General features: G+C 48.7%; 1 protein-coding gene across 20 annotated transcripts in view; it reads left to right on the top strand.

The window, feature by feature from the left end:
- The first annotated feature begins 25,733 nt into the window (after positions 1-25,733).
- LOC116235146 (uncharacterized) overlaps positions 25,734-26,459 on the top strand; it is a 98,921-nt gene continuing 98,195 nt past the window's right edge. For 19 of the 20 annotated variants that reach the window (XR_016471896.1, XR_016471905.1, XR_016471895.1 and 16 more), the window contains exon 1: positions 25,734-26,299. Coding sequence is in view for 1 of the 20 variants with exons in the window: in XM_090152073.1 (XP_090008199.1) it covers positions 25,869-26,299 (431 nt within the window). In the remaining 19 variants the exon portion in view is untranslated. Of the gene's footprint in view, positions 26,399-26,459 lie in introns of all 20 variants that reach the window. The other variant, XR_016471908.1, reaches the window with a different exon arrangement.

The following is a 26,459-nucleotide window of genomic DNA, read 5'->3' as shown; positions in this document are numbered from 1 at the left end:
GGTAATGTGTTTTTTGTAGGTGATGTTTGAGATACACTGAGGTCAAATGATGAGCAGAAGGGCACAAAATTTGATGCAGAGGCAGGGAACACAGGATAGCTCAGCAGGAAACTTGTTTTCATGTGGAATCTCCTATTTCCTGGTGAGCTGTAGGCTTTCTTGGCTTTCCCAAATTAGGGGAGGAAGGATGGTTTCCCTATTCCCCTCAATAGTTTTGCTAGTTTAGGAATGGCTTTGGCTACTTTGCAGGAAGGCACAGGGAGAGGATGGGGTGCTGCTGTGAGCATGGGCTGGAGAATAGCACCTGGTATAGCAGAGCCTGTTCTGTCCTGCTTCCTTTGGGAATCAAAGCTGTGTGTGTAGCCACTTTGCAATATGGTGATTTGGAGCCCTGTTTTATGTAGCCAAAAGTGAAACACGGCGATTAGAGCAAAACACAACTGTTTGCAATTGGAAAGGTGATGGAAAATGAAGAGCATCTCACTGGTCAGACTGGTACATGAATGGCTCTGCAAGCAAGCTCTGTTGGCTTTGTCTTGCATTGTGCCAACCTTTGTAAGCCAGCAAAGCCATGGTGGCAGGCTTGCCTCTGGTGGTTGGCAACACAGCGAAGTGCAGGGTGAGCATCCCTGCACCCCCGAGCCTCTTCATTAGAGGACAGTGCAGTCCCTTTGCAGGGCAGGCAAACAGGAGTGCTGTGTACATCTTGTTTCAGGCTGCATTTTATATCAGAAATACAGAGCCAAAAAATCCCTACCAACAAACTTGTTAATAAAACCTTGGATCCTGGGAAACAAGGGAGTTTTCGAAGGCTGGCTCATTTTTCATTTCTACAAGCTCTGGGCCAAAGCAAATCCATGAAGTCATTTTTATTTCTGTTTCTCCGTGCTGCAGTGTTTGCTTTGGAAATACGGCTGGGACCACTTGTCTGAAAGCCTGGCTGTAGCAGTTTCAATTTTGTTGTTATTTTAAGAGAAATCGTTGTAAAACTCTCCCTCCTTATTTGGCTTCAGTGGTGGAAGGCAGCCTTTGGGTATGTCCCAGGATATTTTTTCCCTAATTGTGTTGGACGCATCCCATGTTGATTCTTATTTTATTCTGAGCCCTCAGGGTACTGAGTTTTGATGGAGATCATCCACAAAATTGCTTGCCATGAGGTCTGCCTTGTCTCAATGACTCCGCCGCATGCCCTGAGCTCTGCCAGCCCTGTGTGGCTTCTGGCTTTCCTCTGTGGGACAAGAGGATGCTGCTCTCTGGGTTTAGTGCTCTTGGCACTAAAATAAATAAGTACTAAATTGTATTTGTGATCCTGCACTGATGTGAGCTGAGTCCTGAGCGGGTGTTGCAGCTCCACTGCAGGATAAATCAGTGCACGATCCCAGTGCATATGTTTGAGCTGCCCCTAAATTAAGGGATTATGAGGCTGAGAAGTATTAACTGCTACTCTAATGTTGTAAATCCAGATAGAGCTGGGTGTCCCGCATTGCAGATTGCTTATTAAGAAAGATTGAGGGGCAGAAAAATAGAAAAGAAAATGAGCAAGGCTAGCACGGTTAATGAGGAAGAAGACAATTAGCTTTTAATTAGAAAATGGAGCTCCTTGTGAGGATATTACCAACCTGGCTTGTCCATCCTTGGGCTTGAGGACAGGAATAGGCACTGTTCTGCTGCTGGGGAAAAATAGCTAGACTCGCTTTTTAATTTGTAATTCAGATACTCCAGCTTATTTCCAGTAAGAACTCGTTCAGCTCACTGTGGCTGTAGGGGCCCTGGGCCCTTTGGCTGGAGCTGGGGAGCCTGGGCATGGGGACTGTGGAAATGGGGTCCTCATGTTGTCCCAAGCAGTGCTGACAGTGCTCCCAAAGAGACTGGAGGTTTAACTTTAAGCAAAAGATGAGGAAGAGGACATCCCATGGGCTGCTGTGCTTCCGATGCGCTGGAGAGAAATCCTCTCTGCAGCCCTGCTGTGAGGAAAGCTGCAGAAAAGCCTGGGTTGCTGGGTATTTTATTGTTGTTGTTGTTATTATTACTACTTAGCTTTGTATTTGCTTTGTGTTTTGCATTCCTAACTTGAGGCAGATTACCCTTGTTTGAGTCTAGGCATGGAAAATTGATCAATTTTAGCAGGGGTGAGAGAGGAATTCTGGAGCTCCTGAATCATAGAATCATAGAACAAAGGTTGGAAAAGACCACTAGGATCACCCAGTCCAACCCAAGCTCACCCCCACCATGCCCACTGCCCGTGTCCCTCAGTGCTACATCCCCATGGATACTCCTGGGGTGATGACAATGCCTAGACTGCAATGGGGACGTCATGCCTAGCTGAGGAAAGCAAAAATATTGGGGTAAGAAGGGGAAAAAAGAAAGGGGGGGGGGGGGGGGGGAGAAGTGGGACCCAAGGATTTTTTTTTTTTTTTTTTGGCAGGGTCCCCTTTTGGATGGATCTGGGTTGGTGCCTGGCTGGGCAGCGTGGCCCATGCATCGTGCAGGTGTCCATCAGAGGGCTGTCACATCCAGGCCCTGTTCCTGCTGGCAGAGGAGCTCAGTTTCTCTGCCTCGTTCTTACAGCTGATGGTGCTAAAGCGCTGTGCAAGCAGCAGGCTGTGGGGAGGGACATTGACTGGGCATCCGCAGGGAGCTCTGACCCTTCACGCAGCTGTCGAGGAATGCAAAGGGTAAAGAAAGCATTTTCTCCTGTTTTAGGAATTGCCTGAATTTGATCCTGAAATTTTCCTGCAGGAAAAAGAGTTTTCTGTTGGTGGCTAAACTTGAGCTTGTTACACTTGCAGCTGCTGTGGTGATGTTTCATAAGCTTTATCCTAGCTGTGTGCAGGAAGGGAAGCTGCACTGGACTTATGTGAGACCTCATGATAGGGGAAAAAGCTGGGTGCTGTGAGGGGCTGCTGGGTCTTCACATCTCGTGGCTTTGACCCCAGGATTTCTCAGAGCAGTGATGTCTCCTCCTGCCTTGCTTGGGCCATTTAGCAAGCAGTTGCTCAGCACTGACCTTGTAAAACTTACAACGTGCATTTTTATTTTTAGCATTCTAATTCATGTGTTTAGAGGATTAGGAGATGGATGGTTTTAGGGCAGTAGATACATGCTGAGAACTAGCTGAGCAGCTCCCTGATTTTGGGAGGGTTGGAGACAGCTTGTGTGAAGAGCTGGCTGGAGCTGGACACAGAACTAACTGTGCTTTGGAAGTACAATTTTTTCCCTGTTTCTGGACTGAGGACATCGCTATTTCTCATGTCTGCTGGGTCAGTCTGTGTGTCTTATGTGAGCTGCAGTCTGCTGGTGGAAAGTCAAGGGGAAAGCTGTCCTCATCAGTCTTAAGCCCTGCTAAATCTGGACAGAAATCCTTTTCTCCCTCTGAGAACAGTGCACTCCTCAGGCACCAGCAGGCCTGGCGTGGTGTGGGCCATCCCCAGGCAGACCTCAGGTACCCAAATGAAGAGGCACGGACTGGTTTTGCTTTTTTAAAAATTGCTTTTAAATTGGTTATGGTCCAGTGTTGAAACAAAAGTCCTAATGGAGCAACTGGAATGGAGCTTCATGCTGCACTTCAGCCCTTCTTCCCATCCAAAGCAAAGTCCTCTGCTTCTCCTAAAGAACAGCCGCCTCTATTTTCTGTGACACTTCTGGAGGTAGGGAAAAGTAATAATTTTAGATTCAGTTCTGCTGATGTGTTTGTCTGTTCTCAGCACTAGTGTGAATCTGGGTTTGAATTAAGCCCAAAACCTAATGTCTGAAGGTGCTATTTCTCAGAACATGCAGAAGCAGAAATGCACAAAAACAGTGTTTTCTCTAATTGTTGCTAAGTTTTCTTTACTGGTTAATTTCAGCCCAGTGATCCCCATAACCTGCAGAGCCCTCTTGCCTCAGGATCCTGCCCTGCAGCTCCTGGCTGGCTCCAGCAGGTGCTGTTCCCAGCCCTGATGGGTGCTGGGTATGCACCACCATCCCCTTCTCCTCCCCTCCCTGCCTTGTGCTCCTGAGTTTGCTCAACCTTTGCATTTGTCTTTCTCTGATCTAATGTGATTTTCTGACTCTTTCATTGTCCCCAGACAGCCAACTGCGCATCTCAGTGACAACTCTGCTGGTTGTGTCCTGCCCCTGTGACAGGTCTGAAGCAGACGTGAAGCACCAAACACGCTGTCCCAAAGGAGAGGGCGAATATCCTCTCCCATCAAAAGGGAGAGTGACCTGATTTCAGACTTGCTTTGGGTAATGAGGATGAGTGTTATCCTTCCCTTCCAGCTCATGGATCTGACGGCTTGAGTAGGGGGACTGCCTGACCCACGAAGCAGTCTGAGGCCTGAGGAAGAGATGCTGCTGACAGGCAGAACGAGGATGCAGGCAGGTGGGGGTTGGTGCTGGGCAGGCTGCTGGGTTGGTCTTTGCTGCTGCAGAAACGTGAGGATCAAAATAGAAGAAATACCCCAAAAATCTAATGTAAAAGTGCTTCCTTGGAGCCTGGAAAAGAGAGATAAATGGGTCTCAGTCGATTGTTACAGAGGTGTAACTCAGGATCTCTTCTTTGAGTGCTTTTGTATGAATCATAGAATCACAGTCTATCCTGAGTTGGAAGGGACCCAGAAGGATTACAGAGTCCAACCCTTGGCTCTACATGAGATTACCCAAACCCTATGTCTGAGAGCATTCTCCAACAGTTCCTTGAGCTCTGGGAGCTCGGGGCCATGCTCCTGCCCTGTGCAGCCTGTTCCAGGGCTCCATGTGAAGTGGGATATTGTTTCCTCCTTGTCCTGGGTATCAGTAAGAGATACCTCTGCTCCACCTTTCACTAACAGCTCTTTTGTCTCACCTTGCAAGAGGTCAGAACTAATGTTTGTGTTGTAATTTACATGCTCCAGTTGGCCTGGAAGTTATCTGCCTGCCCTGTGCGATGCAATACAAGGGAGGTTGGCTTTGCCTTGCTGAGGTTGTTTCAGCCAGGATAAAATTCATCCCTTTCCCTGTTTAGGATCCTACTTCCTTTGCCTATGAAATGCAGATAAACCCATTTATCCTATTTATTTATTTACTTTTTATCTTTCCCTACAAAAGATTTGGGGATCTACAAATGCCAAACATGCTTGTTTACAGCTTGCTAGATTTAGAGTTGTGAATTTTCTTTAAAAAAAAAAAAAGTATGTTCTGTTTTCAATTTCTTATTCCATTTCAAATGTCATCCTTTTTCTCTTCTTCATCCAGGGCCACCCAGGGATTTTGTTCACAGAACGGAATGAGCTGCAAAAGGGATAAAGATCATTCACAGGAACCTTGAAAGAACTGCTTGAGCTCCATGAAATGAAGATTAAAAATAAAACAGGGAGGTGAGGCACAGGCTCCAGCACGAACATCTTATAAATACTTGGCCTTAGAAGTGCAAGTGCTTCCTAGCAAGCCTGAGACGTGCAGAAGCACAGCCTTGGAGCAAGTCAGGGATGTTGCTTCTGTTGCTTCCTCCCTGTGAAGGGAACAGCAGAGGTGGGCTCTGCCACGAGTTACTTCAAAGCTGGGTAATGCAACAGGAGGATGTTGCTAGAAATATGCTTGCCTTATGGTTTCAGTGTAGGTGTAAAATAAAGGGTTATGCTGATGGTGGCCCTGTGTGAATAAGACCCTAGCAGTGGCTGGGTTTTGTGCTGGATTTTGTCTGGCATTGCTGGTATATTTAGAGGTGGGCTGGTTGCAACTGGCTTGCTTGTGGGTCTGAGCTGTTCTAGGCATCACTGATGAGAAATCAAGTAAATCTCCTTTCTGCATCCCCATCTTTGCAAAAGACAGTTCAGCTAAGGGCTGAAAGTGATTGAGTGGGGGGGAAAGTGATTGGAAAATGCTATCATTTAAATCCTGAATTGCTCTGTTAGGAAAAGTGCCCCTGGCACTACACATCAACCCACGGTGCCACAGAGTGTGTTAATGTTCCGTGTCACCCAAACCGTGAGTAATAGGAATCAAATGCAATGTCAGACAGGCAGTCTCAGACCACAGGTCACAACCAAATGGTCTTGTGCTTTTGGCTGGTCAGGGAAGTGTGATGGAGCCTAGGGGTCTGCCCAGACAGATGGGACACCCGTCCAGGTGGGCATTGGCCTGCTTCTGGTGGGGCTGCATGCCCTGCTACCCACAGGGGCTTCCCTTTTGGCTTTAGGTGAGGTGGAGAGAGGGATCACTCTGTGTTTGTCTCAGAAAAAGTGGAAATTGTTTCCTGGGAAGTAACAGCTGAGTGCCATCAACTGTGCAACACTTGGACATACTCCTGGAGGAGGTGTGAATGAGTGCATCCTGCTTAGTGTGAGCTCTCAGTGGTAGGACTGGGGTTAAAGGAAGGTCTGTTAGATCTTCCACTGATATCTTCTTCTGTTCTTCTGGTAAAATATGGTACTGGAAGAGTTTGGCAGAGCAATAGTTCACATGAGGGACCCTGGACCCTGTGTTCTTTATTTGCTTCCATGGAGCGATGCATCCACCCCTCTAATGGGAAACAAATTTGGAAGTAGGGGAAAAAAAACAATGCAGAGGCAAAGTGATGTTTGGGAAGAGATGGCTCTGTTTTCATTTGCTGAAGGAACAATCTTCCAGCTGCTCTGCACTTAATGGCTTCCCAGGGCCATTCATTAACCTGCCAAGCCCAACCATGAGCAACAATTCCAGCCGTATGCCAGGATGTCTCTTTTTATGCCAATAAACTTCCTGTTCCTTGCAGCCCAGCCGATGGCTCTGCCCTATGGTGCAGATGAGGGGGTCTCGAAACAATGAATCCCTGTCAAAAGATTTGTGAGCAGCTGGCCAAACAATTCCAGCCCCAGAAAGACACAGGCAAGAACATCATTCCTGAAAGCGCTGCATTATTGATTAAGCACTTGTGATCCATAAAGTACAGTAACAACGTGGGGCTGGCTGCAAATGAATTCTACTGAAAAGATCTTTTTACTGCCTCTGATCCTCAAGGACAAGGGTAAAGTAAGTTTAGTATGGAGCAGGAATTCATTTGTATAATAATGGTTTTTGACGACTTGCAAAGGTTATTTTATGATTAGCCATCTAATTATAAAATGGCCAACAATTTCATCTTATCCAAATCTACATCGGCTAAATTATGAAATGCCCTTGTTTTATGCAAATTCTGAAAATATTGCTTCTCTAACCTTTCAACCCTCTGTCTGTCAATAAGGCTCACGTGGAGCATAAATCTTGGGGGTAGCACTGGAGCACAATTCAGCTGCAAGTAAATGACAGTGAATTAATTGTGCAGGATCTCTGGAAGGCAGGAGGTTGTCTGGTTCTGGAGTAGGCTTCCTTGGTCACCCCAGGGGCTGCGTGTGAAGTGTCCTGTATGACAGCTGGTCCCTGTTATGGGGCTGAGCGAGCTCCTGAGGAGCATTGGGTGAGAACAGGGGATGCACAGCAGGAGCTGGGTGCTGATGAGGATACCCAGCGGGGGATCCAGAGGGGATGCTCAGAGCCTGGGGTGGCTGTGGGACAGCTGCTGTGGGCTCAGGCTGAGGCAGGGAACAGGCCCTCTGCTTTGGAGTGAGGGAGGAGTGGCAGAGAGAAAAGGCTGGAAAAGGGGGAGGAAAGGAGGATTATAAAGATTAGCTCCAATTAGATACGTGTACAACCATCAGATCCTGTTAAACACCCCTGGTTTAAATTCAAACCCTATTATATGGCTGCGGCTTCCAGACAAAGCCCTATTAAGTGCAGCTGCTTTGATATGCAGACACAGCCACTACAAAGACTATTAAAGCCCTGCAGGCTGAAGGCCAGGCCCCACTGTGTTCACTCCACCTGATGGGACGGGGCCAGGCAGCAATGGGTGCCTGTGGGCACGGGGGTTCTGGTGGCTCTGATCCCTCCTGAATGACCTGAAGTAGGCAGGGAACTGGGATGCAGTGACCCATCCCTGGGGAGTCCTCTGCAGGATGGGAGCTGGGCTCTGGGCAGGGCTTTGGAGGACTACCAGTGATGCTGCCTGCAGGACAGGTTTAGCACCAACCTCCCCTTCCTGCTGGCTGTTACACCAATCAGGCTCCATCCCTTCCTTGTGCTTGCTGTGGTGTTGCACAGCAGTGTGAGGAGCAATGATGGCTGCTTCCAACCAGCCCTGTGTCCACCAAGGACCCCTGAGATGCTCTCATGAACATTGCTGGCATCACCACTACTTGTTTCCAGGGGATTTATTTGATGTAGAGCCCTGGTAGCATCAGATAAATTTTAATTAATACTGGGTGCTTTCGTCTTTAACAGAGCAAAGGGATTTTGCCATTTGAATTTTAGCATGTGAAATATTAACTTAGATATCTATTTAATTTTTTTTGTATTAAATACTATGCAGTAGTAGTGTCTTATTAATATTAAAACTTTAATACAATGTAAATGTCAGAGCGAGTCGTAATGATAAAACCTAAATGAAATGTATTTGCTTTGCTGCTTCACTTATGATAGCAAAAGATTTCCAAGTCAAAACAGACTTTTTTCACTTTTCAGTGGAAGCGCAGTTTCTTTGTTTCACCAAAAAACATTCCTTCAGAGGGTTTCTCCCCACTCCCAACCACTGTGATGGAGACCTGGGATGTCAGTATGCTAGGTTGAGACCTGCAGGGCTCGCTGTTGTCTCCCAGTTCCTGCTCTACTCTTCCCTGCTGCCCTGTGGGAATGCTGAGGTGGTAAATAGAGCACTGGGTGCTGGTGGGGCACTGCCTTCCCTATGAGAGCAGGAGATGAAGCTGGGATGTGAGGCACATGGGGCATACAGCAGGTCTCAGCACGGTATGTGAGGGTGTGAGGCTTCCTTTCCCTTTCATCTTTTTATCTCTGTCCTTTTCTGAAGGTGCAGCAGATGAAAGAGCCCACCACTTGTGTCAAATTCCTATCAAGTGTATTAAAGGGAATCTTTCTGGCTTTTTGGCTTGCTTTGAAAGAAAACACTGGCAAAAGGAGCAAGGAAGGTACAAAATAGACCCTGACTAGCTTAGCTACATTTATAGTATCAGCAATTAGCTCTCCAAAGTAATTAAGATGCAGGTGCTTGGGGAGTATGCACAAAGCTGCATCAGTGCAGTGCACCTTCCTTGGGCTTCTGCATAGCTGCAAGCTGCCCCAAATTCACTCACCCACTCCAAGCAAGCCACAGGCTTTTTGGGATGGCAGGGACAGAGGCTGCTGGAGGATGCAGCTGATGCTACTGGGCTTGCCTCTGGGCAGCCCTGCTGTTTTAATTCCCCCTCCTTGATGCATTTGATAAATCAGATGCAAGGGCTTCCTGTAGCAGGAGCAAGGTGTGTTTGGCCCAGGCTGTGAGGCAGAGGAGCAGGGCGATGCACAGATGGGCTGCAGGCTGCACTGCATCCCTGAGCGAGGTGCTGAGGGGTTGGCTGGGCTCCCCCACCTGCTAGGAAATTGTTTCTCCTGTATCAGCCTACTAGGGACCAGTATTTAATAATGGAGCAGATCACAGAGCATGATTGCAAATATCTTAAATGGAGATGAGGAAACTTCCTGTTTTACTGTGTATGAGCTGTAAATCTCAGGCTTGTGTCTAGACGTGTGGAGGTTAATAAAACCAAATAAAAAATGAATTCTAGCAGTCAGAGCTGGCAGCTGATGGCAGCATCACTGCACGTCCCCAAGGCTGGCCACACATGGAAGTGGTATGATGCTAGGGGAGTATTTGGCAATTTCTTCCTTTTTGCACTCCTATTCCAAGCCTGTAACAATGTCTCACCTCCACAGGGGCATCAAGTCAGTTGACAGCTGCACTGTCAGCTGGTGTCACCATGAGAATGTGATGGGAGAAGGGTTGGACCTGCAGGACCTTGTGGTGCATGTGCAACCATGGAGGATGTCCTCACCACTGGTCAGTGCCAAATTCACTGCAAGATGATTTCACTGGGTATCATCTTGTCCTTGTGCTGCTGCTGCAAAAAAACACTTGCAACAGAACCTGCTTTTCATTTGCTTAGTGCTGATTTCTTTTTTTTTTTTTCCCCTCTACTTCCTGTTCATTGGTGGTGGGTTGCTGGGGGAAAACATCTGCACCAGTAGGAGATTCAGAGTCTGTAACAGGAGGGATGGTATCTGAGCCTTGTACTTTAGAAGGCTGCAGTAATCCCCAGCTCATTACAGCTGGGCTGGTGCAGTGGGAAATTGGGACAGATGTTGGACAGATGGTGACCTTCTGCTGTTGGGATCACTGCTGCTGGTTGGTATAGAGAAGTGGTTTTTTGGGTTTTATTTTTTAAATATTAGAATAGGCCGTGATCCTTTACCAGGATGGAGAGACATCTCTTCTGCTATTCTTTGTTAACAAATATTAGGATTTGATCATCCTGGCAGTCTGGTCATTAGTCCCATAAACCAATGCTAACACCAGCACTGGTATTGTGCCCCACAGAGGGGTTTGGGTTGGCCCTGGGGGCTGTGACCACCGGCTGCGTTTTGCTGATGGGTGGCAAAGCCCCTGCCTGGCAGCAAGGGGCTGTGTGAAGTTGCTACTTATCCTGCTCAACTACAGCAAACAAGACAGCCTCAGAGATGAGAGATTTTATCTCAAGTGAAAAAGCATCCTGGAGAGATGAAGCACTGGTGGGTTTTGGGGAGTTCATTGTTTTAGTGGCAGCAGCGTTACAGGATTGCATGTGCTCAGTCTGCCCTGCATTGAGTTGCTCTATTGATCATTGCTTTGATTCCTGCTGGTTTATTTACTTGCTTGATAATAATTTGCTTAATAAAGCCTTGCTATAGTGATTACAGAGTCCCAAAACCTTTTGATTTCCAATTTCGTTCCCAGCTCCAAAGTCACTGGAGTTTCTGTGTTCCCTTGGAGGGATGGCCTGGGGTTCATTTTGCATGAATCAGGATTACATGAGCTGACCCATGGCTGATTCATCGACAGGTACAAGTAGAAGCTGGTGAGATGATGCAAGCTCAAGTGCAATAAATTTGTAAGGTGAAAAGGTCCATGTTTCATCTTCTCTGGCCCCTTTTCCCAACAGGTGTTGTCAGCGAAGGCCTCTCTCTTTCTGTGCAGCTTCCCTTTGTGTCAAAGCGTACCATGCTGAAATGAAAGTGAGATCTTCATCAAAGAGCACAGTGTGTCTTTGGGTGTGATTTCTTTGTGGGAACAAACGCTGCTGGATACATGCAGACATGGTCCTGGGTGAGGAGGACAGCTTCCATTGCAGCTATGCAATGGAATAATGGGGAGACTAACATCAACAAAAGGAACAGAACTGGACCTTGCCTGGTGCAGACACACTGGGGCTTGTCAGGCAAGGCCAGAGCAGCGTGAAGGATCTGTGTGGGGCCAGAAGGTGCTGGGGGAAGCATTCCTAAGCCTTTAACCAAGGCTGGTTAAAAGTGTGCAGGCATGGCTAGCTTAACTGCTGCAGAACAGGGCGACACAGGCAGGCACAGCCCCAGCCTGGCACCCAACGAGGGGAAGAATGTGATATTTTTTTCTCATTTAACATTTTTCCTCAACTTTCCATTTGTGGGGGTGGGGAGGGAGGGAGGGAATGAATCCTATTTGGCTGATTCAGTCTAATTTGGAATGAAAATGAAATGCTGAAATATTCCTCTGGCCTGAGGCAGTGGTTAGCCGCTGCTTTAATGGAGCCACATAGATGACGTGGGATACACCAAGCAGAGCTGGGGCCGCAGGAAACAGACACTGTCCTGTGTGTCTGTGCCCACAGGAGCTGTGTGTGTGATGCACAAGGACACGATGCCTCACTGGGGTCACACAGTGCTGGGCCCACATGGCCAGCGGCTGCTGTGCGAATGCTGGGCGCCTTCGTGTGCTCTCAGGCACTTTCTGCTGCTTCGCTGCCTCTAGATGGCACTGACCCAACGCGCAAGGTTGAGAGCAGGACAGCTTCTGAATTAATTTTTCTTTCCCCTTTCTGGTTATTTTTGTTTTGGAATCCTGTAATAATGGATTTTTCAGTTTCTCCAACGAGGTGCTGATCGCAGAAATGATCGATGTCTCTGGGAGAGAAGAGCCGTGCGGTGCCAGGCTCTGCCCTGCTCTCCTGTGCTGTGTGGGCTCAGCAGGGCTCCGGCCCTGTGGGGTGTGTGCTGAGCAGGGATATGGGGACAGGAGGGCAGGGGTTATGCTGTCTGCATAGCCCCAAACCCTCCCTTGTCCCTGGTGCTTTGGTGAGAAAGGCCAGTGAAGGCAGCATGGCAACGTTTCTCATTCTGCTCTGTTATCCCTGCTAGCAGCTTTGCTCTCTAAATCCCATTTTCTGCTTATTCCCACATCCCTTGAGTCAGGCAGCAAAAGGATCTGCCTTAAACCGTGAGGTAATGGGAGATCTGTGAAATGTGGGGATATGAACATAAGCACAGTTTCCTCCTTCCTTGTCATGAGGCCCTGCTCAGAATCTACTTTTCCTCATTCCCAGTGCTTGGCACATTGACAGCCCCACAGTGATGGAGGCTGGGAGACCTGGGGGGCTGCAAGGTGGGACAATGGACAGCATGGAAAACACTCATAAGGAGAAAGGAGGGACAGTTACCCTTCATGCTTGGCCTGCTGTGCAGGAGTGCAAGACTGCAAGTGGTCCATGAGTCCTGCCCCATCTCCTTTCTGCAGTGCCTGTGCCACAAGCATCCTCCTCCCTGTGGGGATGGGGTATGATTGTTTCAAGGAGAGGCTGAGCTTCATCAAGAGACTCAGGCATAAGGAGTGCTGCAGGGACTTACGTGTCCAGTGCCCATCAGAAGGAGGCATGGCTGTAGCATGGGAGCTAGCAAGTCTTGCATACCTGCAAGGCTGCATCCAGCCCAGGGCATTGCTCCTGGGGTGGAAGGTAAGGCCTCAGGGCCACCAGGCTGAAAAGCTGTTTGGGAAATAATCACAGCTTCTTCCATCAATTTTTGCTTGATCTCATGGGTAGTAATGTGTGAGGATGGGGCTCAGCATGGCCAGTGCATAGCAAGGGAGCAGATCCCCTACAGGTTTGTTTGGGATCCATTGGGTCAGTCACTGACTGGTCTCACAGCATTGCAGAAAGCCACTGTGCCTGCTGCTCCTGCGGGGTGGCTTGGTGGAGGGATGAGGATATATTTGTAGTTTGTAATATTCTCCACCAAGATGCCTAAAGGACACTGGGATGTTACTTAAGTATATTTTAAGATGGATGGATACGTCACTGGGATGTGCCCTGGCAGCTCCTTACCTGACACTCCTGGGGCAAAGTGAACCAAGCATGGGCTGTGGGCAGGAGTGCCAGTGGGACAGGGAAACCTATTTGCTGAGTTATGTGAAAGCCTGCAGGGCTTCAGCTCCATCCCATGCAAGCTGGGGAGCTCTGGTGGATGAGTTTTATCACTGGAATTCACCTTATTGCTTCTGACAAGAAAGAATCACTGAAATGCACAATTTCCAAAAGGTGGTGGGAGGGCGCATGAATGTCATTATAAGAAACATGGATGCTTTGTTTGGATGAGGGCTCAAAAATTGTCTGGGGGATGGAATTGCATAAAACATGTGCACTATTTTCTATTTGCAGAGTTATCAAAGCTCCCAGAAACGTCGCTCTTAGTACTAGCAGCATGTATGCCATTCTTCCTGTAGCAAAGGGAAGCTCAAAGGAAGGCAGCAGGCTTTCTGCTTGTCCCAGTGCAACACTGTGCAGCTCCGGTCCCAGTAAGGCTCCATCTGCTCTGTTGATTTCCTGCTCTGATTTCTTTTTCTTTTTTTTTGCAAAGCTTTTGTCTTTCCTGGAGAAAAAAAACACGTGGATGTGAGGTTTGATGAGCTACAAACAGATTTTTGCCTTGCCATCCCAAATGGTGTGTGTTCTTGGGGCAGTCCTGTTTCCGCTCTGGTGTCAGCTGCAAAGTCACCTCCAGGGCAAGGTGTGAGATGTTCCCACAAATCTGAGGTAAAAGCAGCCTGTGGGTTGTGGTTTGCTCACAGTTCTGCACCCCAAGACAGTAATTAACGTGGGGAAGTTCTTGGGGCAGCTACAGAGCTTTGCACACCTGTGTGTCCCAGGAGTGTGGAGCGAGGCTCAGCTCTGGCATCAGGTGGGGAGAACAAATCTCGCAGCCACAGAGAGGTAAAGATGAGGGAGATCAATCCAGAGCATTTATAATGAATAGTAAATAAGCAAGCATGGGCTAGCTGTCTGCACAGGTATACAGCTTCATCAAGAGGCGCCCATGACACACTGATAATGGCTTGCATTTAATAACAGGATTTAACATCCCTGTAAAGGGAGCAGGCAGTCAGCTGGTGTCAGGATGGTGAGACAGAGTTTCCTTGTATTACACCTTTACAAATTGCTTGTGAAGCGAGGCCAGCAGCAGGTCTGCCATCCCCACAGCCAGATGTGGGGCTGCACACAGCTGTGCTCTCAGACCCATTCCTGTTTGCACAACCAAAGCACCCAGCAGGGCCAGGCAATGCATTAGGCTCACACCATCCAGAGGGACTGCAGACCTTCTCACCCTGCGTCTACTGCAGACTTTCCCTGCAGCTCTGAGGCTGTGGGTGTGCAGATGTGGGGGGGCAGCAGCTTCCTTCCTCACAGACTCTATCAAAGGGGTCTGATGCTATGGCAGTACCCATAGGGGTGACACTTGACTAGCCGGGGTTGTGATCAATAATTAATGATGGTTATTTAATATTTGCTAAGTGCCAGTGCTATGTTTGCCTCCAAATCCCCCGATGTATATCTAGCCTTGCTCAGCATCCCTCAATTGCATTTTTATATTGATGTGGGTCAGAGAAGATTTTAGAGAAGATTTTAATATTTAAGAAAAAAGGAAGGGTAATCCTTTCTACAGAAAGAACAGAACCACCTAACTGCTGGAAAATCAGCTGTAACCAGGGAGGAAAATTCTCATTCCTGGCAGTGTGATTTCAGGGCAGGCAGCTCCATCAGCCTGAGATGGCCAGATCCAGGTTGGGAGCTGTTTTGGAAGTGCAGTCATGCTGCACCTCTGCCCCATGGTTGCAGCAGGGCAGGGAAGTGTGATGTGGCTGGATATTAAAAGATGTGGATAATTCAGGTGCTGGGCAGGGCAGGCTCTTTGGAGCCTCTGCAATGATGTCAGTGGTAGGGAGCAGAAGGGACAGGAGGGTCCCTGGTGTTCCTTTATCCACACAGAGGGATGCAGGCACTATTTCCATGTGGTTGCTGGGGGCAGAACAAGGAAAAAACAGTGTGTCACAAAGCAACAGCCAGAGCTGGGAGCAGAGCTGCTGGGCACTGGCAGTGCTCATGGCTGGAGGATGAAGAGAGATGCAGCCTGCTCCATGCCCGCCCCCATAAATCCTGCCTGCCCCATCAATCCCACCACCCCAGTGCCCCCATTCATCCCTCCCTCACTTTAGCTCTCACTCCTGCAGCTCAGTGCTGCCTTCAACCACGAGTGCCTGAGCGGGGCCGGCGCGTGATGGATGCGGCAGCGTGGGCACAGAACGGATGTGGGTTGGGTGTCAGTGTTATTTGTTGCTGCCTGACTACAACAAATCAAATTTTTAAGCAAACTCTCAACGCTCCATGGCCCTATTGTTATCTGGCTGGTGCTGGTGACTTGGACAAATCACTTAAGCTTTGTGCTCGTGGTTTCTATTTTGTGCCAGCCAGCTTTGTTAGCATCCCATCCCAGGCGTGTGTCACGCAGCAGTGGAGTTAATCTTCTCTCTATAGAGAGAGCATTTGGTACATACAGAGTATTATTTTGTACTGAAATGCTATTTAATCCCTGTTTTGATGCAACAAGAGAGGGAAAGAAGGGTTAATGAACCTTCCCTGGGGAGATTAGGCTGGGGTTGTTCAGGCTTCCTTAGTCCCGCAACATTTATTAAAGGCTCTCTTTTGTTTTATTGTTGTAATGCTTCATTCAAAGAAATCCCTCCTGGAGAATTCTTTCAATTTGATCTCCAGCACAGAAATAAACTAGCTTATCTGCGATCTTTTAATATCATATTCAAGGCTTTTAATAAATGTGAGCTTCATCAGTGCCTTTTTTCTTTCTTTCTTTTTTTTTTTTTCCTCCTCTTTTATTTTTTTTACTGGTGAGATAATTTAATATTAACACATCACACCTTGTCACCCAATAGCACTTAGTCCCTGTAATCCCATGACAGGCTAATTTCTGTACAACATCCCTTGTGTCAGATCTGCTCCGTTCCATTGCTGCCCGGCTGCTCATGGAGCCTGGTTTGGTGATGAATATTCTGACTTCGAAGCTTTTATCTAAGGATTATGAAATGAATTTGGAGTTTAGCTGGAGGGAGTAACAGCTTCATTTTGCCTAGCAGAGTTTGTTCCTATCATTGGAACAAATGATAGCTTTTAATGCTAAAAATGTGAGATGGAGAACTGAGAATACATGTGTGTGGAATCCCCCAGAGGGGTTGGGGTGTTAAGTGCTAGATTTGAGAAAAAGGGTTAATTGGGAAGAGGGCTGGGGAATAGGGAAGGAATGCCAACGATGGTTTGCAGGGGGAAGAAATAGTCCTTGCTTTTGCAGGGGTGTCACCCACTGGGGCAGTGGGGTGCTGGCAGGGTGATGGGTAACCCCAGCCCTGTGCTGTCCCTGTGTAGGGTGACCCCCTTCCCCCTCTGCTCTGCTGCCAGCTCTCACTTCGTGCAGTGTGCATGGCTCAGAAGCCAGCAGCGAGGTGAAGTCGTTTGGCATAATTAGCAGATATGCTGGAAATGTGATGCTGCAGCAGCGTCGCTGTTTCAAAGCCATCACACCTCCGTCTGCCTTCGGCTGCTGGTGCTGCAAGGGTAGGGAATGCACCTGCTTCCTCGAGCAGAAAATAGATGGATGCTTAAAGAAAACTGGCACAGGCTGAGCTGCTCTCATGCTCAGGTTTAGGGTATGCTCCTGCTCAGCTCTCACTTCACCACAAGCAGGCAGGTGCTGCTGCTGCAAAGGAGGCTCCCAAGGCCAGTGCTCCAGTTGTGCCCAGTGCCCCTGGTCCTGCTGTGCAGAGAGCCTGGCTCTGACCTTTCAGCTTCCTTCAGGGATCTATGGATGTGGATGGGACCTCCTGCCCCAGGCAGACCAGCCTCAGCTCTCAGCCTCTCTTCCCAGCAGCAGAATGGAGCAGGTCGCACCCAAGGTGCAGGGTGCATTCACCAGCTCTGTCCCATTCACCGGCTCTGCATAGTGCCTGACCCCCCCACTGCCTGCTTCTTCCTTCCCAGCTGAAGGCTGAATAATAAATTCAACGAAAAAAAAAATTACCTTACCATAAATTAGGTATTAGCATATGAATTAGAGTTTAACATATGAAAGGGCTTTTGATGCTGCATGAAGTTAGTTTAGAAAATGACCGTAACAGAAGAACAAATTGTGCTGTAAAAGTCAGCTCTGCCCAGTGCAGCCAGCAGCTAGGGAGAGTTGGGGTGGGGGCATGTGGCTGTGCCTTGGACAGAGGGCAGCACTGCTTGGCACTGTCCCCTCTCTGTCCCCTCCATGGTTGCTTTAGGGCTGAGCACGGTGTTTGCATAGGGAGACCCTCCTGGGGCACACCAGGGTGGGGGTCATTCATGGCCATAATTTGATGTGAATCGTGAGAAGTTCATGGCTGTTGCTTTTCTCTCGCTGTGTACGTTTTTCCTTTTTTAAAAAATTCTGGTCCGTATGATGAGAAATCCCTTAGGCCATACACACACCCAAGATAGTAACGTAATTACATTTTCCCAACCACTGTTTCCAAGAGCGCTTGCCGGGAGTGCCAATTGAAATAAATGCAGCAGATTACTGGGAACTTAAAGGACAAGCAAAGTGCTTTTTGGCCATATATCAGCCTGGGTGCCAGATGCTGCAGCCACGGAGGTGCTGTGCATAAGTACATTCGTCACCTGTACTGGGGCATTTGATAGGGAACAGACCCAGGGTCGTGGGGTTGGCTTTAGGAGAGCCTAAAGGTGGGGAATGCTTGCTGCCCCTGCAGGCAGTGGCTTTGGGTGCAGGAGCTGATGGGCTGCAGATATTAACTGCAGTAATCTGTTACTGCTAGCAAAGAGTGGGGCTTTGCACTCACCAGCTTAGAGAATCTATGGTTCAGGCTGTTTGTTCCCTTTTTGTCCAAAAGAATGATTAATTGTCTCCTTGGACAAGGTTGTCCTCCAGATTGCACTAAATTGGTGGCAATGCATGTGATATTTCTCACTTTGTCCAGCAGTGGTTTGCTGTTTGCTGGTGCTCCCACCACAGCCTGCTTTTGGGGTGCTCACCTCCCACCAAGGGGTGCTGCAGGGATCTGATGGAGCTTCAGTGGTTTGATGCTGCTGACGGTTGCCTCAGCAGAGGCCAGTTGCATCTGGGATGCTTAGCAGAAACACTCACTATGTGAGATATGTGCTGCCTTTTTTCACTTCTGTCACTTTTTTCTTTTGTCCAGCTGTTCCCTGTGGAGGACGTATGCTGCTCTCCCTCCTTTGCTGCCCTGCTATGAAGGGTTTTGGTTTTAATTTCATTTAGTTCAGACTTTTTCACCAAATGTGTAAGGTGAGTCTCTTCGGCACTAGATTAGAAAGCTGTTGCAGCGAGACAATCCTGCAAATATTCTCAGTCTGCTGTGATGTGTTTCCTGTGGATGTGTTGCAGCACTGTGTTTTTATGGCACATGACCATGTGCAGGAATTCCCTGAAATCTCTCCATCTAAGGGCAGGAAGTTTCTATTTCCTTTGGTAGGGGGTTTATTGATGTGAGTGATGTGCTGTGCTGGGCCCACATCACATGTATAGGGGTGGTGAGGTGGAAATAGGCAGCATTAGATGGAATTTAGGGAAATTGCTAAATGTTGGATTTCCCCATCTCGTGCCTTCTTTGGGAGCTGTGGGTCACCAGCAGGCCCTGAGATAGGACATGCATCAACCAACACCATGGGATCCTGGAGCTGGGGGGCAACATGGCCTCACCATCCCAACCACCAGTTATTGCCCCTTCTTAAGGCAGAGGGTGGGACTTTGCCATGAGACTTTGGGTGGTGTGGGGAGGCATCGGAGTCTCAGGTTCTGAATGGCCAACTCATCCCTGCCAAGGAGGTGCTGTTATATGGTGGTTTCCTGCCAGGCACAGCCACCCCATTCTAAGACAATCTCCAGCTTAGATTCCACAATGAGGATACACTGCTATTTTTAATGTTTTGGGCTCTTGTTCAATTTTTCCCTTGTTGCTGGAGCCGATTGCCTACAATGGCATTTATCCCCATCCCATTCCTGTTTCTTCTCCCATCCCATGCTTGCAGCCATAATTCTTCATGGACAAAAGCTGACTTTAGCACATGTCTCCTTTGATCACAGAGAGCCTTATCTGGTCCCTGAGACAAACACGTCCCAGGGAGATGGCAGAAATTAGGTCAGTTCTGCACCACAGCCTCCCCTTCTGCTGTGCGGGGCTGCTGTCTTCCATCCACCAGCCTCCCCTCTGTGGCAGCTGGAGGCTGGCCTGGCTCTCTCCTTTATCTCAAGGTTATCAGCCAGCTGTGAAGCCCAGGGGCTGCCTCAAACCCCTCCTGCTCTGCTCACCACCCCGGGCTTGGTTACCCCAGTTGGTCCCTATGCCACTCGTGCCACCAGAGCCCAAACCAAAAGGAAGCAGGGCTTGGCTCAGCAGGCAGGATCCCCCAGCAGCATGCAGTACAGCTCCGACCTTTTGTGCAGCTCATTAACAGCCAATACTAAAGAGAAGGAGGGCGGAAGCATTATGGAGCAATTTATATGTAAATGTCTGAAGTATCAAATAAAAGCGAGCCCACTGGCATTCATTAGGAAAAAAAAAGAAAAAACATTATTGAATTTTCTTGTATTTGTGCTTTGTTGCGTTTTGCTTTGTTTTTCCATCCTGGCAAGACAAAGCACGGTGACACACCACCTGTTTGGCTTCTTGATCCTCCAGCTGTATCCTTGCTGCACCCAGACACAGTGTAGGGCCAGGATTTCCCTATCCTGCATGCAGAGAGGAGCGAGATGTGGGGGCTCTGGACATCCATGGGACCTCATGTCGCATTGGAAGGATGATCCGAAGCCTTAATTTCAGAGGAGTTTCCAACCTGCACTGTCTCTGCTGTGAGCTGTGAGCTTCCAGCTGAGGCCCACTTCTCCAGCAAGAATAGAGCAAGGTAAAATGGTAATTCAGGCCATTTTGACGATGGCCCCAAGACGTACAGCTGGTGGCATTGCTGCTAGAACCAGCCTTGGTGTGTTTGGCAAAGAGCTGATTTTCTCTTCCCAGCACAGTAACACCTCCTGGAGTGCCAAGATCCAGCAGTGGGCTTAGGGTCTCAGGCTGCAGCTGAAAGCCAGGGGAACGCTTGTGCTTGTGCTGCGAGCCTGGAGATTGTAGGATTAGAAGCAGAAAAGCTCAGCAAAGGCTATTTTTGGACTTACATACAAAGAGGCTGAGTTTGAGCTGTACCAACCACAGTCATTGTTGAGGGCAGAGCAGGAGGACCATGGGTTCGAGGAGGATTTGGATCTGGAGGTGGATGTCTGTAGAGCTGTGCTGATGTACCTGCAGCTCTCCACAATGATCCTGCAGCACAGTGCCTGGATTTGGTGGGGAAACTGCATCGTAACCCCACACGTGGCAAGGGTAACCTTATGTAAATTTATGTAAATGTGAAGAGAACTGCCCCCCTGAAGCAGCAATGGGATTGGTTCCTTTGTCAGGTGCTAGCTCTAGCAGCATATTTCTATTATGCTCTTCCACATAGGGTGTCTGGAGGTTTCTGAGGCAGATTTTGAGCAGCTGTGTGAGGGAAAGCTATTCAAATGGGAGAGGAGGAAAAATGGAAAACTACTGACGTTGTAACAATTCTATCAAATATGTAGGAACTGAGAAGATGTGTTCATTATCTCCCGAGCTGTTATTGCCATATCAAACATGCGGGCTCACTCTGGGATGCTCATGCCTGTAGCCAGGCATTGCACACCCCATGTAAGTACGATGAGCAAACGTCCTCAGCCTTACTCATCCTGGGGGGAGTGCTCAGTGTAGAGCACAAAAATGATGATGCATCGCCACGTAGCACGAGACACTGATATATAACACAACACAGCTCTAAGGTGGTGAATTCATATCTTAATGCCAGACTCCACTTTTACTGTGTCCGTAATATATCTAAATCGATGCAAGATAAATATGATCATAACTTTTAATCTGAAGGAGATAGAAAGAATGCCTGTTGACAAAGCGGTGCTCCTGCTGTGGTTCCTCACTGCCTGCCCAGCACTGCCTCATCCCTGCCTGGCGTGTGCTTTCTAATCCTATAGCTTCCACTTGGCTTAATTCAAGCTAAGTTCACCTCAGCTGCATGGTATGTTTGTGTAAGCTGAATGACTGCTTGTGTCGTACTCTGTCTCTGCCCAACGTCATCTGGTCTATTATATCAAATTAAAGCCTAAGGCTGCAGACGTGGATAGGATGAAATGCTGGGCATCCAGCTGAGATTTCCTCCTGCACCAATTGGCCCTGGAGGACTGGGGTGACCCCAACATCCTCCTGCTCTCCTCCATCCCTTCCAACATTCCCTCCACCATCCACCCCCTCATCCCTCCATCATTTCTTCACCCATCATCCCCTCTGTTGTTCCCACCAGTGAGGGATGGCAGAACTCCAGCAGGTCCCCATCTGGCCCAGGAGAGGATGAGGTGAAGAGGAAGCTCTGGCCATGCTTTTCCCAACTGATTTCCAGCCCACAGCGGGAGATGTGAAGCATTTCTCATCCTCCATGTGGTACGTCCAAGGGCAGAGCAATTAATCAGTCCCCAGCTGCTGTCTACCTGGGAATTAGTGTATTTCCTGAGGATTAGCCTAATTGTCTAATTAAATTGTATCGCCTCTCCTCATTTGTCGTTTGACTGTTTTATTTGTAAAATATCTTTAGTTCCTGTTATTTAAAGACTTTCAAGAGGCTGGTTTGGGTTTTGTATGCATTCCTCCTCTGATACAAACCTCTCAGCCTCCTAGAGAGCAGGATGGAGCCTCAGCCCTACTTCTTGTCATCTCTCTTCTGGTTGTCACCTCTAATCCCTTATTTTTCCTGTGCTTGCCTTGCATGGGTGACAATGCGTGTCCCTTGGAAGGGACATGTCCAGAGAAGATGCTCTATGAGAGTGCCTTGACAGGTGGTTTAGGGCTAGGATAGGGCATAATGTCATATAAATGCCATTTTCTCTTTCAGTGGTGTTTAACTCACCAAATCTGTCTTTCTTTGCTTTTTGGCTGGGGGTTGCAATGGCAGCATCCAGAGTTAGAGTATGACCTTCCGAGTGAAGGAGAGTTTGCTGTTTCCTCTTGGCTGAGGACCTTTGGTACTGGTGGGTGGTGAAAGGCTCAGAAGGATGCCCAGGCTGAATCACTGTAGGTAATGACTCTTTCTTGATTTTGCTTCATTTTTATGATCATTTAAGAATGTTCTCTAAGCAGAATGAGACAATCTTCTGGTCTCCTAGCAGGGTCTCACCTCCATCATGGCTGGAGCAGGTGGTTGTGTTTGCTGGGTGCTAACGTTGGAGCCTTCTGGGGACAGATCAATTCAGCAGAACCTCAACTGTATTTTGATGGGTTCCCAAAATGTATGTATGTGTGTATACATCAGCATTCTGTGCATAGCTGTGTTGGGGCTGGGCGTGGAGATGGATGGAGGTTGGGGTCTGAGGGCGCTCCATGGTTGCTGTAACCCTCATGCTTGTGGATGTGGGGAGCTTCCCATGCAGGGGAGAAGGAATGAGTATGTATGTGTGCATGTGGATAGTATTCTGCACATCCTGTTGAAGTGTCTGCAATGAAGATGCTTGAATGCAGCCAATTTCAAGCTGCAGCAGCACCATTCTGCTGCTCAGAGGTGCTTATGGGCTCACGCAACTGAAAAGATTATGGCATTCAAAATCAATCATTTATAAACAGCAGATGTTTCATAAACTGTGATAAAAAAACCTCCACCAGCAAGAACATCAGCCCACCCAGTGTGTGTGTGTGCCTGGACTTGGAAAAAGGTATCTGACGGAGCAGCTGCTGGGAGAGGCAGAGGAGGTCAGCTCCAGAGCAGCAGGGAGATGCACGTGGTGCCATGTGCCTAATGAGGAGCCTCAGAGTGATACAGAGAGGGCAATGGAGGGCAATTAAACTCATGTCATTTTATAAGAAATAGAGAAGGGGGAGGAAATGATATGAAGTGAGGAGATGCGATGTGGGGAATGGAGAAGGAGGAGAGCAACAGTACGAGAGCTCTCCTCCAGAGCCAAGGAGGATGTGAAATACCCTCCCAGTGAGCTCTGAGCAAACCGGAGCTTGAAAACTACTCAGCAGTGCAATGGGAACAGGGAGTGCAGAAAAGTGAGTGAAGGTCCCAGGGAGGGTTTCCCTTTACCTGTTCTTCCAGTTTGTCCTTGCCTGGGAGCCACTGAGATTTTGGACTTTTCTGCTGGGACCCAACTCCTGCTGCTGCCTGGAGCAAAAGTCTTGTGATGGATGTGCTCATCATGTTTCTCATGGTTTGGATTACGCAGTGTTGCAAAAGCAGCTCAAACCAGTGTGATCATCCTGAAAGAAGGAGGCCAAGCTCTGGTTTAAGAATAACTCGGGCTCCCTGGAAACTGTCACATAAAAGGCCTTAGAAACTGCCCTAGTTATCATTCCCTTTCCCTTTTGTGCCCCAGGCCCAATGCATGTTTGTTCTGCAGACTGTGCATATGCAGGTGTTTCATTTTCACTTTCTGCTCATATCTGCCCCAGAATGACAAAGAATTCCTATAAACCCAGTGCTGTCCTCCCCATGGTCAAGGCTGAGAGCTCATGCTCACATTCCGTGCTGCTCATGGGCTCTGCTTCATGGATGGCCTGCTGTTTGGAGGTGTGCACATCGGGGCTCATCGATAGAGCTTTAAACTAATTATGATGGGGGAAGGGGACGGTACAGGCCTCACAAGAGAAGAGCCTAGGGAAATGATGTTTGAGCTGGGAGTGAGGCAAATGACTCGGCTGAAGTGCATCGACACCAATGCACGCAGCATGAGCAACAAGCAGGAGGAACTGGAAGCGATTGTGCATCAGGCTATGATCTAGCTGCTGTTAGTGAAACATGGTGGGACTGCTCCCATGACCGGAGTGTTGTGATGGATGGCTACAAGCTCTTCAGAAGGGATAGACAAGGAGGGAAGGGTGGTGGTGCGGCCCTTTATATTAAAGACTGTTTTCTGTTTTGATGTGGAAGAGCTTGAGGTTCCAGTGATAAAGTGGAGAGTCTATGGGTGAGGATCAGGGGGAAGGCCTGTAGGGGAGACATCTTGGCTGGGGTCTGTTATAGACCGCCGAATCAGGATGAGGAGATGGACGAGGCGTTCTACGAGCAGCTTGTGGAAGTCGTGCGATCGCCAGCACTCATTCTCGTGGGGGATTTCAACTTCCCTGATATATGTTGGAAATATAATATAGCTCAAAGGAAGCAGTCCAAGAGGTTTCTAGAGTGTGTGGAAGATAGCTTCCTTACACAGCTGGTACAAGAGCCTACCAGGGGTGGTGCCCTGCTAGACCTGCTCTTTGCTAACAGAGAAGGACTGGTAGGTGATGTGAAGGTTGGGGACTATCTACGGCAGAGCAACCATGAAACTGTAGAATTCTCTATTGTTGGAGATGTCAGAAGGGTGACTAGCAAAACTGCTATCTTGAACTTCAAGAGGGCGGACTTTGACCTGTTCAGGATGCTTGTAGCACAGGTCCCTTGAGAGTTGCTCCTTAAGGGTAAAGGGGTCCAGGAAGCCTGGATGCTCCTCAAGATGGAAATCTTAAAGGCGCAAAAAGAGACTGTCCCTGAATACCGTAAGGCGAGCCGTAGGGGAAGAAGACCAGTGTGGATGAGCCAGGAACTACTGTTGAGACTCAGGAAGAAAAAGAGAGTCTATGTCCTCTGGAAGAAGGGACAGGCTACTAGGGGAGATTACAAGGAAGTTGCTAAGGTATGCAGGGAGGAAGTCCGGAAGGCAAAAGCCCATCTTGAACTCAGATTGGCCACTGCAGTAAAGGAGAATAAGAAATCCTTTCACAAATATATCAATGGCAAGAGAAGAACCAAGGATAATCTCTATCCTTTAATTGATGCAGCGGGGAATGTGACCATGGAAGACAAGGAGAAGGCTGAGGTCCTCAACACCTTCTTTACATCTGCCTTTAATAGTCAGACCAGTTATCCTCAGGGCACTTTGTGCCCTGATCTGGAAATCTGGGCTGATACGCAGAATATCCCCCCGGAGATTCAGGTGGAGGTGGTTAGGGAGCTTCTCCTCCATCTGGACTGTCACAAGTCCATGGGACTGGATAGGCTTCATCCTAGGGTGCTGAGGGAGTTGGGGGTGATTGCTAAGCTGCTTTCGGCTATCTACCAGCGCTCCTGATGACTGGAGAGGTTCCAGAGGATTGGAGGTTTGCTGATGTGACTCCCATCTACAAGAAGGGCTGTAAGGAGGATCCAGGGAACTACAGGCCTGTCAGCCTGACATCAGTGCCAGGGAAGGTCATGGAACAAACCCTCCTGGGAGAGATCACACGGCTCGTGCGTGGCGTCCATGGAATCACGCCCAGCCAGCACGGGTTCATGAAAGGCAGGTCGTGCTTGACCAACCTCATCTCCTTCTATGACTGGGTGACCAGACTGGTAGATGAGGGAAAGGCTGTCGATGTAGTCTACCCAGAGTTCAGCAAAGCCTTTGACATGGTCTCTCACAGTATCCTTCTGCAGAAACTGGCTGCCCATGGCCTGGACAGTTTTACCCTCCATTGGATAAGGAACTGGCTGGAGGGCCGTGCTCAACAGGTGGTGGTCAATGGAGTTAAGTCCAGCTGGCGACCCATTTTAAATGGTGTCCCCCAGGGGTCGATGCTGGGGCCAATCCTGTTTAATATCTTTATTGATGACTTAGATGAAGGGATTGAGTGTACTCTCAGTGAGTTTGCAGATGACACCAAGTTGGGAGGTGGTGTGGATCTGCCTGAGGGTAGGGAGGCCCTGCAGAGGGATTTAGATAAGCTGGATCGCTGGGCTGAAGTGAATGGGATGATGTTCAACAAGGCCAAGAGCCGGGTCCTGCACTTCGGCCACAACAAGCCCGTGCAGCGCTACAGCCTTGGGGCTGAGTGGCTGGATGAGTGTGGAGAGGAAAGGGACCTGGGGGTGTCGGTTGATGCTCGGCTGCACATGAGCCAGCAGTGTGCCCAGGTGGCCGTTAGGGCCAACGGCATCCTGGCCTGCACTAGAAATGGCGCGGCCAGCAGGAGCAGGGAGGTGATCGTCCCCTGTACTCAGCTCTGGTGAGGCCGCACCTCGAGTGCTGTGTTCAGTTTTGGGCCCCTCACTACAGGAAAGACATTGAGGCCCTGGAGCGTGTTCAAAGAAGGGCAACGAAACTGGTGAGGGGTCTGGAGCATTCTGGTTCTGCCTGAAGCCATTCCCCCAGAAATATTTTGTTTT

The sequence above is a fragment of the Phasianus colchicus genome, chromosome 17 (genome assembly GCF_987193195.1).
Source record: "Phasianus colchicus chromosome 17, bPhaCol1.hap1.1, whole genome shotgun sequence".
NCBI classification, from domain to species: domain Eukaryota; kingdom Metazoa; phylum Chordata; class Aves; order Galliformes; family Phasianidae; genus Phasianus; species Phasianus colchicus.
The sequence above is the reverse complement of the archived record's forward strand: the minus strand, read 5'-3'. Positions and strand labels throughout refer to the sequence as shown.